Raw genomic sequence first — 14,443 nt, forward strand, 5'->3', positions numbered from 1 at the left:
GTAATTCATTTGCCAGTTGTTCTTTGGGAAGTAGAGTGCCTTATGCTGAAAAAAAAAAGTAGAATACAAATATGTCTGTCTAGGTCGCAGTGAAGCGTAATGGGACCATATAAATCTTATCTTTAGTTACAGAGATTTGACCTTTGCTAAATTTAACATAATGGGCAAGGGTACTTGGGCAGACATTCAGGTTCACTTCTGCTTAATTATGTTTACAATTCCTTTGTGTGGTTTATCCTCACTAACATGCCATGCACTGTGTTAAGCAATACCACAGATTCTGGCTTTGGATCAAAGAGGCAAAGTTCAAGAAAAGTAAACTGCTGAGCCATTACAAAAATGCAGACCTAAAGCTTCTGTAGCTGTATTTTTTGGACTTCTTCACGATTGCAGAATTTTTCTTTTTTATTGAACTTTGACCGCTTCTAATAGCAGTGCAGACTATTTATGTCTTTCTTCTTGTTCCCTTAATCCTTGCGTACGTTTGCAAAGCTACTGATTTCTAACTCTTAATTTAATGCAGAGGTGACTTACATACTAGAAAAATTTTTACCATGTAAACAATAGTGCTCCTATTTCTTATAAGAAAATGTGTAGCATTTGCAATGATTAGGCAAATTTAACATACTTTTTTTATTTTAAGAGTTTTCAAAGCTTAGTTCAATTAAAAGATCAACAGTTGCAATGTAATAAAATATTTTGAAGCAGTGGACCAGTTACATGTAATCTTGGATTTTTGTTACCAGTATTTGGGTGCAAGAATCTTCTAAATCTGCCAAAGTGTACTGGAACAATGGCTGTTCGAAAAGCAGGGGAACTGACAAGTGTTCTGCCTAAGTTTGTTCACCTTAATGATTTGGCTTGTGAATCATCTGGAGGAAAGGTAAAGAAGAAATTTCCTATGTCTAAAAAATAATTAATATAACATGGACCCAACATGCATAGGTAAAGCGCATAGTGATATTTTATTTAATTTTGCATGTTATGTTTGCATAGCTTTTATAGCTAAATGAATAATTTAGCAAAACTAATATGTTGTATATTTCATATAATTTCACAGCAGCTAATGAACTGTGCTGTAAAACATTGCCGTTATATTTACAGAAGAAAAAAAAAAACAGCTTAGTTTACTGAAATACTTCTGAAGTATACAACTGTACATAGTTCTCATAGTGACCAGGGTTGGGTTGTGTATAACTTGCATAGGGTTTGCAGGTTTACTACCTATTTTAATATTATGATGGTAAATTAAAATGACTAATTCTTTTCCTATGTACTACAAACTCTATGCATAAAAAAACAAGTGATTTAACTATGGGTCATGACATTTTCTAGGCATTTTTAAGCTACATTCTTGCTTTTTATACAACAATTTACGTATGACTTGACCATGCCGATGCTAATTTAATGGATGATACTGAGATAAGCAATACTTCTTTGGCTACTCTCTAGCCAGGATTCAAACAAAAATTGTCTGGACCAGTTGCTGATATGAAGCAAAGCCCACTCAAATGCTCCTGCATCTCAGAATTTCCTGGTTTCTGTGGTATTGCACTAGACTGTAATATTATCTATCTATTTATTTATTTAACATTTGTTAATTGGGTTAGTAGACTGGTATAAAGACCTGTTTCAGCCATGACCGGGGGTAAAATGGCCAAAACAAGATACATATATCACAAACATAACAAAAAATATGAAATGCATTTAATAATAATAATAATAATAACAGGAGTAATGCAAAAGCAGACTTTACAAAATACGTTAAGTACAGAAGGAAAGCTGAAGTCCAAAACTTAATATTTTGTGTAAAAGACATATGCCAATAAAAGTGCCATGCATAATGCAGAGTGATACAACCAGGAAGTTAGCACAGGCATGAGATATGCACACCATAGCATTGATTATTATAAAGTTAATAATAAAACAACCACATGCATAGGCAGTAACATTGTTTATGTAAAGTACTTGTCAGAGCTGTGTTATTCCTCACCTCTTAGGGGTCCCTATCAGCATCTTGAATGCTGACAATATCGAATTTGATATTGTCGCATTGAGAATGCCAAAAGGGCAGAATGTTGAATGGGTAAACGGAATCTCCGTAAGGGGAGATTTCCATTTACCTCAATGTAGTGCGATCTCGGAGTTGGTGTATTTAAGTAGCAGGGGGTGTGGGGGTGCAGGGGGGCTTGCCCTCTGCCTACACTCTTTAGTTTTTTTTTTTTTTTTTTTTTTTTTTCTTTTTATTGGCATTCGAAAATGTAATAGGTCGATCATTTCAGTTCAACATTTAGTGATTCAACCTATTACATTTTCGAAATGGTGATATAGATCCAAGAAAAGATAGAAAATATGGGGAAGAAGTTAGAGAGAGATTCCTAAGATTTGAATAATATGAGGAGGGATACATAAGGATACTGATACAAATGGAATAAAAGTATACAGAGCAGGGAAGGGGAGTAGCTCAGAGAAGCAGAAAATATATTAACCAGTATCTCTGAAGGAAGTACCTATACTTTGCTGAAACAAGTGAGAATGAAGTGACTTCTTGAATGAGATGAAAAGTTTTGCCAACATGGGTTTGGCATAATGGTTAAGGTATTTGCCTTATAAACACAAGGTACATGGTTTGACTCTGATTTTGAGTTATTTACTAGGCTTAAATTGTCTCTTCAAGACAGTTAGTTTAGTATTCATCTGTGATGGGTTCAGATAGAGTTTCAACAAGCTTGAGCAAGTTTAGTGAAGAATCTTTCACAGGTAGCAAGAGTAAAAGAAATCCTGGAAAGAAAGTAAGAACTGGATTTTCAAATATAGTAGGTGAAGGTTTTGTTATGCAATTTACTGAGCAGATGGGGCAGTATCCTTGTTTGTGAAGTTTATATGCAAGTATATTAGGGAGTAGAGTAGCTCTGTCATTAGCTGGTAGCCATTTCCTTTTTTGAGAGTGATGCAATGGTGTTCAAATCTACTGGAAAGGTTAATAAATCTGAGAATTTGATTTTCTATGTTTTGTAGTCTGGTTACACTAGCTGCTAATTTGTCTATTTTACCTGTTATTTTTCTTTTTTAGTCATTATTTCCTAATTTTCTAATACTTATCAGATATTCAGTCCCACTTTCTCTCTCAAACACTTTTGTCAGACCCCTTTCCCCTCCCTTCAGCCTTGGAGTTAAACTTTTTTGGGGGAGTTACAACATACTATTTCCAATACCCTTAAACATTTAATCTGCTTCACCGATTAACCTGAACAATTCCTCTCTGTAGTGACTGCCTGATTACATGCAGGTGGGTTCCTTTCTTAAGCCTTCCAATCCCTGCTCCTAGACTGCATAGCATCTGCTTAATACATTCCGGTATCACTGCCCAGTCACTGGATTTTCCCCATTATGCTACATTCCTAGATAATGCAGTTTATTTCCTTAATCTTATGTTAGATACATTTGCATAAAGGAGTTATTACTTGTGAGTTGTAATCAAGAGATCTGGGATGAAAACCAGTTATGAAGGAGTAAAGAATCAAAATGATTTCTTGGGTAGGATCATGGCACCAATAACATCCCTTGCCCCTCATCTCAAAGAAAAACAAATAGGTGTAGGCCTCTTATCTCTGGGGTGTGGGGCAAGTGGTAAATTGGACAAATGGGCTAGTTTGGTGTGCAAGGGAATTAAAAAAAAGTAATCCCACAAAGTATTTGAATATTTTTTTTAACAGTTTAAATAGTGCATACTCTTACTTTAATGTAAATGCATTGTCAGTGACTTAACAGGTAGCCCACCCATCTTTGGTTTGGAAGATCAGAAGGTGTTGGTTCACTTCTCACTCCAGGTAACTGTGTTAACTTTTCAAATTGCTGGCACTGCAATGCAGCATTCGGAGGTGCTGCACTCCTGAGTGTGCAGCCCTTTGGATGAGGCATTAAACCGAATTCACATCTGTTTGAGTTGGTGATAGCTCAGGTGTCTGTAAAACACCCCACGGCTCTTATTGAAAAAGATAGGGGTCTTTAATTTTATATAAAAATGACAAAATAAAACATTTTTATAAATTTACATGTGTATAAAGGAGATATGTATAATACGGATTCTGTACTACAAATCATAAAAAATAACATCTGTGAATTTTTGAAGAGAGACTCCAGTTTGTAAAATAAAAAAAAAATCACAAAAGGAAAAATGAACAATAATAAATAATATATATCCCTCCACTCTTTTGTCCATAACCAACATTTAAGTCGATGCAAAACTTCAAACAACAGATCTTATCATATAATACATCCTAGCATTTTGCTTACCATAAAAACCAAACAGCAGAGACAGTTATTCTGTTTTTTTCAACATGTGCATCCCATGCATAAATGTAGCTGGCTCAACCAGTGCTCTGTTTTAGTAGCATGAACCAGTGATCCCCCCCCCCCACCCACAAGCTCTTCCATTGAAGAGCAAAAAAAAAAAAAAGTGTTCCTTCTCCTGGCATTATATAGAACATGCCTCCTACCCAGCCATTCAGGTCCATTTTTATGCATCGCTCCTGATCCTCCTCCATTTCATTAAAAAAAGTAAATAATTTCTTGTTTTTTAAACTATATCAAACTACTTGGTACAAATGTAGCAAAAAGTTACTACAGTTTATACCCTGCCTGCAAAGAGTGCAACGACACTAATGTTTTAGTAAAAATAATTCTTTGTATAAACTGCAGTAAACTGCTTGCTAAAAATGTAGCAAACAGTTGCTGCAGTTTATAGCCTGCCTGCAGGTTTTAGTCAAAAAGAAAAAATATGTTTTTACTTTTAAACCATATCAAAATAGTTGCTACAGCTTAGACCACACATGGAGTGCGACAGTGCTCAAGTTTGACTGCACATGCAATACCAGCTTTTAAAAGCCAGTATTGCATAAGAGATTGGGATAATCTGGTTGTGCCTAGCCAACACTTTGTGCTAGGGGCAGTTGCCCTTTCACTCCATCCTAGCTATGTTACTGATCCCATTGAACCCCATAGTCTCCAAATGTTATAATAGCCATTGATACATTTTTTTATTTCCTCAAAAGGGAATTCCTGGCATAAGATATCCCCAAAATGTTGAATTGTAATACATTTTAAGGAAACATGCTCATCACCTTTTTCTACATTATATCCTTGCCTCTGACACCACCTTTCTACGAAAGTTTTATGACTCATATTTGAATGAGTAATTTTAGTAAATGTAACTGCCACAAAAAGTCAGACCGTTCTGATAATCCCCCATACCTGATTCTCCTCTTTCTAATTCCCTCTCTTTCTTAGCATATTCATCTTCATAACAGAAAGGCTACATAGTATGTGTACACCATACTTTGCTATCAGCCACCAAGCCATGTAAATTTATTTTCTACTGATGCATTCCTACTCCCCCAATAATTTTACCCTCTTTCCTTTTTCAAAACGATACTAAATAGGTTGGTATCTTTTAAATAAAAAAATACCCAACTAATTTTTGTGAGTATCTTTCATGCTTTGTAATATACAATACATATGTAATGAGTTTAAAAAAAATTCCTGGATGAACTAAATATAACCTCTCTTTATATTACTTCATTATAAACAATATTTCTGATGGGATTTAATTTGGATTCCTAGAAAAATGAAATAAAAATGATGTCTAGTATTTCTTTTTCCCTTTCCTTAGTCAAAATAGAAATGACAGCTACATAACTGGCTAGTCCCATAAGTGTCCCATTTGGTCAGTAAATGTTCTTCATAAATGAGATTTTAAAGGTTTTCCAGAAGCTAACTGTGTTCTTCAGTTTTGAAATCACACCATCCCATTTTCATGTCCACCAAAAATAAGGCCCAAAGCTTTTATTTTCAACACAGAATATTCTATGCCTGGTATCCCAACATCTGTCCCAATCCCTTTATATTTTTTCTTATTTATTTGTAATCCTACTTTCCCTAAAGTCATTTCCATCCCATAAAATAAATATTCCACTAATTATTTATTCTGAGAAACTAGCATTAAAGCATATGTATAAAGTAAAAAGCATGAAATTTTCACCCCCCTTAACCAACTCCCATGTTCTCCTAAAAATTAAACATCTGTGCACTTAATTACCACATTCTTCACTAAGAGGAAGAGAAAAAACTCCACTTAATGGGCATCCCTGCCTAAATCCCCTCTGCATTTTAATGTCAGTACCTCCCCAACCATTTATTAATAATGACAGCATGGACTTACTGTTTAATATACATACCAATCTCTGCATCTTGATACAAAGCCATACTGACATAATATTTTCCATAATGGCCTGTGCTCTAAGCTATCAATGGCCTTTGCTATATGACATACCAAAAGTATCCTTCCCTTCTTGATTGTAATTCATACACTACATGTTTAATTAACAATAAAAGTTCCTTAATTTGCTTATCTGGCAAACCATACATTCCTGTCACTATATATCTGCCAATACGTATTACATAGTGCAACAGGTCTCCAGTTTTCATATCCCATTTATCACTCTTTTTTCCATAAAAAAACTTTATAACAGTACTTAATATAAAATCATTCTGTACTCCTAAAATGAACCATTTATTCAAGACATTCAAAAACTTTTTTGCATATCACCTATGGAAACATAAAAACCATAAGGAAGCCCAGCTCCCCCGGGCAGCTGTCTTTATCTACCTGTCCTGATACAATTTTAGGTGCATCTAACTCAATTTCCCTTTCAATACATTTTTTGAAATCTACATATATGTTTTCTAAATACCATTATCTTAACTCTTTAGTGTCCTTGAATTCATATAACTTCTCCATATATTTTGTTGCAACAGTCATAATATTTTGCTTACCCTTTATTTCCACCCCAGTGTCATCAAACTACAAAAAGTATTTTCATGATTCTTAATTCACTCACCTAAGAAAGGTAATACCTCTTCTTTTAAAAATATCTCTGTACAGTAATATCTGCACTCTTTATTTTTTCATAAATATCTCTTTCTATCCTTAGACAATAGTGACTGCTTACTTCTGCTGAATATTCATATTTATGATGTAATGATCTATAAAAATACTTCACCCTCAGATATTATTCCTTTTCAGATAATATATATTTTTACATAAATCCTGTCCACTAATCAGTAGGGGATACAATAAAGATTTCATTGTTAAATACACTTCCCATCATTTTTTCACCATTCTCTGCTAATTTTCATCCTCAACCCATTTAGCTGTTCATTTTTTAAGCCTTTCCTACTGCAAGACTCCCTTCTTCATGACCAAACTCCCCTATATAGTACAATGGTCACACAAGCCTGCAATTTTTTTGCCTCCTGATACTTTTTGTAATCTCACAGGAAATAAGAAAAAATCTAACTCACTCCAATTTTCCCCTCTAAAATATGTATACCCTTCATTATAATCCAATTGCAAATCACCTGTCATTAAAAGTTCCTTACCAATGATGACATCTTTGGTTAGCTTGCCTTTTTTTACATCTTATATTACAGCTGAAGTCAATTGCTACTATAACTAGTACGTTAACTACTATATATATATATATATATATATATATATATATATATATATATGGTTCCCATTCAGAAGCCTGAAACATCATAAGCCCGAAAATCAAAATCCTGAAACCAAAAGCCTGAAAATTCAGAATCCTGAAAACTCAAAATCCTGAAAGCCCAAAATCCTGAAAGACCAAAATCCTGAAACTCAAAATCCTGAAAACACAAATAATGCTAATATGTCACTATAAAGACACTAATATCCACCAACTGACCCTGACCCTAACCCTAACCCTAAGGTCCGTCACTATCGCACACTCACCTGACCCGCGCCCTAACCCTAACTCACTTAAACCGCCCCTAACCCCAATATTTGTCACTATTGCATACATGCCTAACCTGCGCCTAACCCTAACTCACTTAAACCGCCCCTAACCCTAAAATAAAACCAACCACACACTTACCTGACCCCAACGCATGACCTAACACCACAGGGCTAACAATAGCAAAGCCACAATGACATCAGTATGTCTATTTTGTGTTTTCAGGATTTTGAGTTTCAGGATTTTGGTCTTTCAGGATTTTGGGCTTTCAGGATTTTGAGTTTTCAGGATTCTGAATTTTCAGGCTTTTGGTTTCAGGATTTTGATTTTCAGGCTTATGATGTTTCAGGCTTCTGAATGGGAACCATATATATATATATATATACCCTCACTTCTTGCAGTACGCTGCATCACTCTTCATAGTTTGGACAAGTATACAGTACAATTATTCTAACAATAATGTGTTTAACCATTGCAAACACCACAACTCCCTACCTGTCCATAGTATCAAAATGTTTGTAATTGTGACTACATGTGGTTTATAAAGGAAAGCAACACCTGAACAGGTCTCATTTCCAACCATTCAAATATTGTAATCTCCCCACACTTTACCAGATTGCTTTCTTTCCCAATAAGAACATAATCTAGTATCCAGGAGAATTACAAAAATCATAATGTTTTTTAACCACTGTAATACTGTAATTCTTCTACATTTACTATTAATGATGTTAACATTTAGAGATAATATAGACAAATTAATAATTTATTTTTATTTTACTCTTTCTACCCAATGCCTTTGAGCCGTATGTTTCATTTATGGACTCTGCTACCTATAATACTACTTTTTTCTTCCTCTGCCTCCTCCATATCCTCTTTGCTAATGTTCCCTCTTCCTCAATTTCTACAGGGTCCTGTTGTCATTGCCCTTCCCTCAAATTCATCTAAAGTAGTATTTAATGACTGATGGATATTTTGCTGCATGTATACCTTGTGCATTCATTTTGTTTAGCTTTTCTACCCCAGAAGATGTCCTACAAGTATCTTCCTTATGTGGATCCATTTGAGTGCTTTCTGACTGCTGTAGCCATTGCATTACAGGTGAAAGTTCCTATTGCTCCTGTCAGTCAACCCATCTGTGTCCTCCATTACCACACCTAGTACAATGCAATATACATTCCTTAATTGTATATCCTTTATCCCCACATTTACTGCATCTTTTGAAAGGACAAACATTTATCAAGTAGTCTCATTTCCCACAAAAAAGTCAGGCTGGCCTCTATAAGGTACAAACCTCTCCAACATTGTTTAGGTAAGTGAACAGTAGCATTTTGTACAATTTTCAGTATTACTCCTGCTTCCCAGACACAAATCCAAATACCACTGTCATTATAAATTTGTTTACATCAAAAACAGAGTGACATTCTTTTTAAGATACTTTTTTTGCATCCATATATTCAATATCAATGCTTCTAAATTGGAAAATATATTTTTACCTGAATGTATAAACATCACGGTCTTGTTGTTTATCAAAAAGTTCTACAAACTTTCAGGCTAGTTCATGTATTTCAAAATACACGTCAGCAAAACATGAATTTCCCAGCAGAATGATAGCATGCAAATCCATAGGAACAAAGCATAAAGGCTTAATGATATAATCCCACAGTTTATAACTGCCCATTTTTGTCCATTTCTAGTTCTGATATGAATTATATATTTCATTCTCTATGAAAGATCTGTTTTCTTTTAGTAATCTCCAGATGCTACTGCAACACTTGCATAAGCATGTTTTGGTCATGTTACTGAACAACTTTGTGGATCACTCTATCTTTCTACCACTTCCTTCCCAACCTCCCACCCTTCCATGTCACACTCCTCAGTATCCAAGTCCAAAGTATGCCTGGGAGTTCTAGTTTCTGATGGTACACCAGCACTTTGTTCTGGAAACCACTTTTCCATTAAATCAGCTCAGGATAAATCAAACTCACCTGCTGGTTTCTCTGACCTCATTGACACCAAAATTTCATCTTATTTGTAATCCTCCAGATTTCAGTGTAAAAATGTCAGCCTTTTCACACGTTTTTTTTCATTTGAAGTTACCAGCAACAGTGGTATTTTCTTACATTCTGCTTCCCTTTGGATCACTATTGTTCTATTAATGTTATCAAATGCTGGAAATCATTGAAGATTGAAGTCACTAAATAATTACATACATTTGAGTTTCAGACTTTATATCCTTCAGAAAATGCATGTTAATGCAAAACATGTTACTCTAGTAACTTTCTAATTTTATAAAAGCAATATTTAAAATTTGTTCCTGATTTTCAACATTTGTCCCCCCATTATTTTTTGGCTTTGTCTAGATTCATTGCACTAAGAGGTTGTACTCTAGCAAAGTATTTGAAAGTTACAACAGGGTGAGCTGCTTACCATGTATTATTTTAGTTCTGCTTCTGTTCTGTGAATCAGATTGACTGTTGGTGATTTCTGCTATGTGAGCTGGGTCAATGAGGCTGAAAATGAATTAAAAGAGGAAAAACAGTGTTCTTTATTTCCAAAATTTGTGCTGGCAAATGCAAGAGAAGGAGCTTCTTCCATTTATATGGCCATATTCTGTAAGTGATTCTTCTCAACTGTCTCTGATTTTGCAGAGCATCTCTGATTTTGCCTCACGTTCTTGTTATGTCCCTCATATTTTTTTTTTTAATTTCCTGGTAAACCAATGAGGCTTACAGTCAGTCGATGATGCCAGAGCATTTCATACTTCTTATTCTCAGAAATTGCATGTTGATGCAAAACCTGTCATTCTATAACCTTTAAGTGATTTATTGAGTAATATTTAAAAAAAAATGTTCCTTCTTTGAGCCCCCCCCTCCCCCATTCTGGTTTCTCAAAAAGTCTTGAGAAAGAAGATTAGAGATATTGTGGTCTGTACATCATAACCTGTGTGGTTTTCTGGTAAATTCTTGTGGATTGTAGTACTGAAATAATGTCTGGCATATGCGTTTCAGACTTAATATCCTTCAGAAAATGTTTGCTAGTGCAAAGCTTAATATTATATTAACTTTCTAAGTAGGTAACAAGAATATTTAAAATCTGTCCCTGAGTTTGGGTCTTTGTCTGTGATTCTTGACCTAAGAATTTGAGTGGGAAGAAGGTGGTTGCAATGAATTACTCTGTGTGGTTCTTACAGCAGTAAGCTGAAATGTATTTCTTGGCCATTAATTATGTATTTATGTATTCATTTAATCTTTGGCCAAGCTGTACACAATTATACTTGTGGCTGTAATTTTTTTTTTGTGTGTGTTATGATGAGCAGGAAGGGAGCAGGGCTGTAAAAAAAACATGTTTTTGCAAAAAAAATGGAAGAGTTTCTAAGCAATATTTTGGTCATGTGACAAAATGGTTTTGGAATGTTGGTCTAACTCAATCTATACATTATACAGAATAGAACTAAAGTGAGCAAAATATTTTTTTTTTGGAAAAAAGAGGAAAGCATTAAAAATGACCCAGGTGGGCAAGAAATGTTTAAAAGAAGAAAGATAGGGAAGTAAACAAATTATTTAAAATAGAAGGAAACAAATGCAGCAGTCAGAGCATCTGATACTCAAGCAGAGAAAAATATAGCAAATCACTTCAGAAGGAGGATAATCAATTTTACATTTAGAATGTGAGCAAAGCTAGAATAAGGATGTAGAGCGAAGCTAAACAAATACAGTGAAGTTGGAGAGAAAATGATGGTTAAAACACAGAGTTCCTAAATAAAATCTATGCTTAGATTCATAAATAAATAAAGAAAAAGTTTTAGCAGAATCAGTTGGTAATAACTCCTTGTATAATTCCATTCCTTTGATGCATTAATAACCCTGAAATAAAAAATAAAATAAAATAAAAAAATAAATGGACATGCCAAGGCAGTGTGTATATGTGTGTGTGTGTGTGTGTGTGTGTGTGTGTGTGTGTGTGTGTGTGTGTGTGTGGGGGGGTGTTGAAGGGATTCACCTACAATTTCTCATAAAAGTAATAAAATTATTAAGCAAACCTTCTAACAAATCAAGGATGGGGGGTTGGGGAAGCATAAGCATAGCTAGGGTGGGGCATTGGGGGCTGCCACCTATGGTGCAAGGTGTCATGGGGACATGACCACAATACCAACATTTAGTTTCTGAATGGTGATGCAACATCACATGACATCAGGTATGATGCTCTTCAGTGCTCCGTGTGTGGTCTAGTGCAGTACTGACATTCAGAAATGAATGCAATAATTTAATTTTGGTCAGAATTGAAGTATTTTGCTTAGCAAGCCTCTTGCTATATTTGTACCACGTACTTTGCTACAGTTAAAACAAAAGGCTTTTTTATTTCTTTTTTTTTGTTTTATAGTCATCTCATAGAGAGAACTTTTTTTGTCCTTTGGTCCTGAAGTAAAAGAGGACTATTTTTTGGTACTCAAACACGGGAAGTACAAGAGGTTTCTTTTCTTTTTTTTGCTCCTCAGCATAAAGTTGACGGGATGCCAGACTGAGGAATGGCAAACGGTGCCAGAAGACCTGGCTGTATTTCTGGGGGGGAAGTAAGGGGCTTTATCCCTTTACCTTTTTGTTTCATAATTCTTCCCTCCTTAGTGTAATCATAGCTTCCTGTTGTACCATACACTCTGGACTTTGTTATTATTACTATCTTCACACATCATTTTGGCTGTATTCATAATACTTCTTGTTAAGTTGCTTGTCTCCTGCCATTTAGATTTGTCCAGCCAGAGACTGAAATAGGTCTATTTTGATCAGTGCTCTACCCTGGTTACCAAATTGAATAAATAAATAAATAATAAAGCTAAAACATTGAACTGCTCCTATTCTAAACATGGTTAACCAGATATACTTGTTCCTCCTTACCCAGCCTATCTACTTGCCCTCCTACTTTCTTACTATCACCTTCCACTTACTAACTTAATCCTATCTATTTATTATCATATACCTTTCTCCCAGCCTCACTTTCCACAGCTACCTTATACACTATAATTATCATACTCCTATCTCTATTTTTCTTAGTAAGTACCTTTATTTTTCTTCTCCTTTAATCCTTTCTCTTTACTATTTTTCTAAGATGTTGCTGTTTCATTTGTCTCCTGCTATATCTTGTTACTTGTTTGCTTGCATTTTGTATTTCAAATATTGTCTGTACCTATTTTTTAAGCATCGTATCATATTTTTACAAATATATTTGTTTGGGGTATTTGATACCTTCTTAAGCGTTCTGAGAAATCTTCTACTTTAGAATATTGGGCACCTTCTTAATAACATGCAAAATGATCTAATTTGTAGATTTGTTTAGGATATCTGATTTGCACGTTCATAATATAAAGTGTTTGGAGCTTTTCTCCCAGGGCATCTGTGGAAAATAGATTCTTGGATCCAGTCAGACTTTCCTGAAAACAAATGTCAGTAGGTAATAATAAATAAATAAATATAAATAAATAAATGAATAAATACAATTGTAAAAGGGGAAAGAGCAGATGCAGTTCTAATCTACAACAATAGGAGTGACAGATTGGCAAGAAACTTTTGACCTATCAGTTTGACCTCAGTAGTATGGAAAATAAAGAATCACTGCTAACAGACTGAATTTTAAAATATCTGGAAGAATGTGGGGTATAAACCCAATGTACCACATCATCATGGATTTATAACAAAGGATTCCAATGAAATCTAATGGAGTGCTCTGCCTGGTTAACCAAGGAGCAACATCAGAAAAGAACACTGTATGTGATCTGCTTAGACTTGGCAAGGTATTTGCCATGGTACCACATAAAACATCAATGATCAAATTAGTTAAGACTGGACTGATCCCGAATGCAGTGGAAGTATACAGTATATGGGTAAAACACCTATTGACGTTCATTATAAGTGGTGCTCAACTGCAACTTGCCTTTTTGCACTAATGAAGCAAGTTCCACCCTAATTACATTTACTGATTCATAGCCATTCAAATTCCCCAGAGGGCAGCACCTCATTATCCAGAAATTTGCATGAGTGTGAATTGCTGCACCATGTAGAAATAACAGATATACAGTGGAGCATCTACCACATGTGCTACTCTGAAATGCAGGTTCTAAGAGGACCAAACAGGCATTGACCCCCAGTCCAAGGATACATGTGTTCACACACACACACGCACACACACACACACACACACACACACACACACACACACACACACACACACACACACACACACACACACACTTGCCAAAGTTATTTATGCACAGATGCTCAGACACTCATGGACCTATTCACACATTGCCCAAGAACTCTCTCTCTCTCTCTCTCTCTCTCTCTCGCTCTCATATACACACTGGCATGCAGGTATGTACAAACATATTCTCGCACACTCCCATTCAAATACAGCAGGACTTACCTATATCAGCTAGCTGTGCAGGGTAAAGTGGCTCCAAGTCGCTCTTCACAGATTCCTGCCACTGAAAGACATAGTTATGCACTTCAACAATGCTGCATACACTTGAACCTTAGGATACCAACCCTGCCCAGCACTTGCATAATTTCATTACTGAATCTCATAGTTCACAAGTTGTCTTGCTGGTCAGCATGCTGGGATGATCATTTGCA

General features: G+C 35.2%; 1 protein-coding gene across 3 annotated transcripts in view; it reads left to right on the plus strand.

Moving 5' to 3' along the window:
- The first annotated feature begins 346 nt into the window (after positions 1-346).
- Positions 347-14,443, plus strand: part of ALLC (allantoicase) — a 420,793-nt gene continuing 406,696 nt past the window's right edge. Inside the window, exons 1-2 of one of the 3 annotated variants that reach the window (XM_044070490.1) lie at positions 347-525; positions 747-883. In XM_044070490.1, the coding sequence (XP_043926425.1) occupies positions 794-883 (90 nt within the window). In that variant the 5' untranslated portion in view covers positions 347-525; positions 747-793. Of the gene's footprint in view, positions 884-14,443 lie in introns of all 3 variants that reach the window. The other 2 variants (XM_044070498.1, XM_044070482.1) reach the window with 2 other exon arrangements.

Source organism: Protopterus annectens, chromosome 1.part0 (genome assembly GCF_019279795.1).
Source record: "Protopterus annectens isolate FY-2018-M chromosome 1.part0, PAN1.0, whole genome shotgun sequence".
In the NCBI taxonomy this organism is placed as follows: domain Eukaryota; kingdom Metazoa; phylum Chordata; order Ceratodontiformes; family Protopteridae; genus Protopterus; species Protopterus annectens.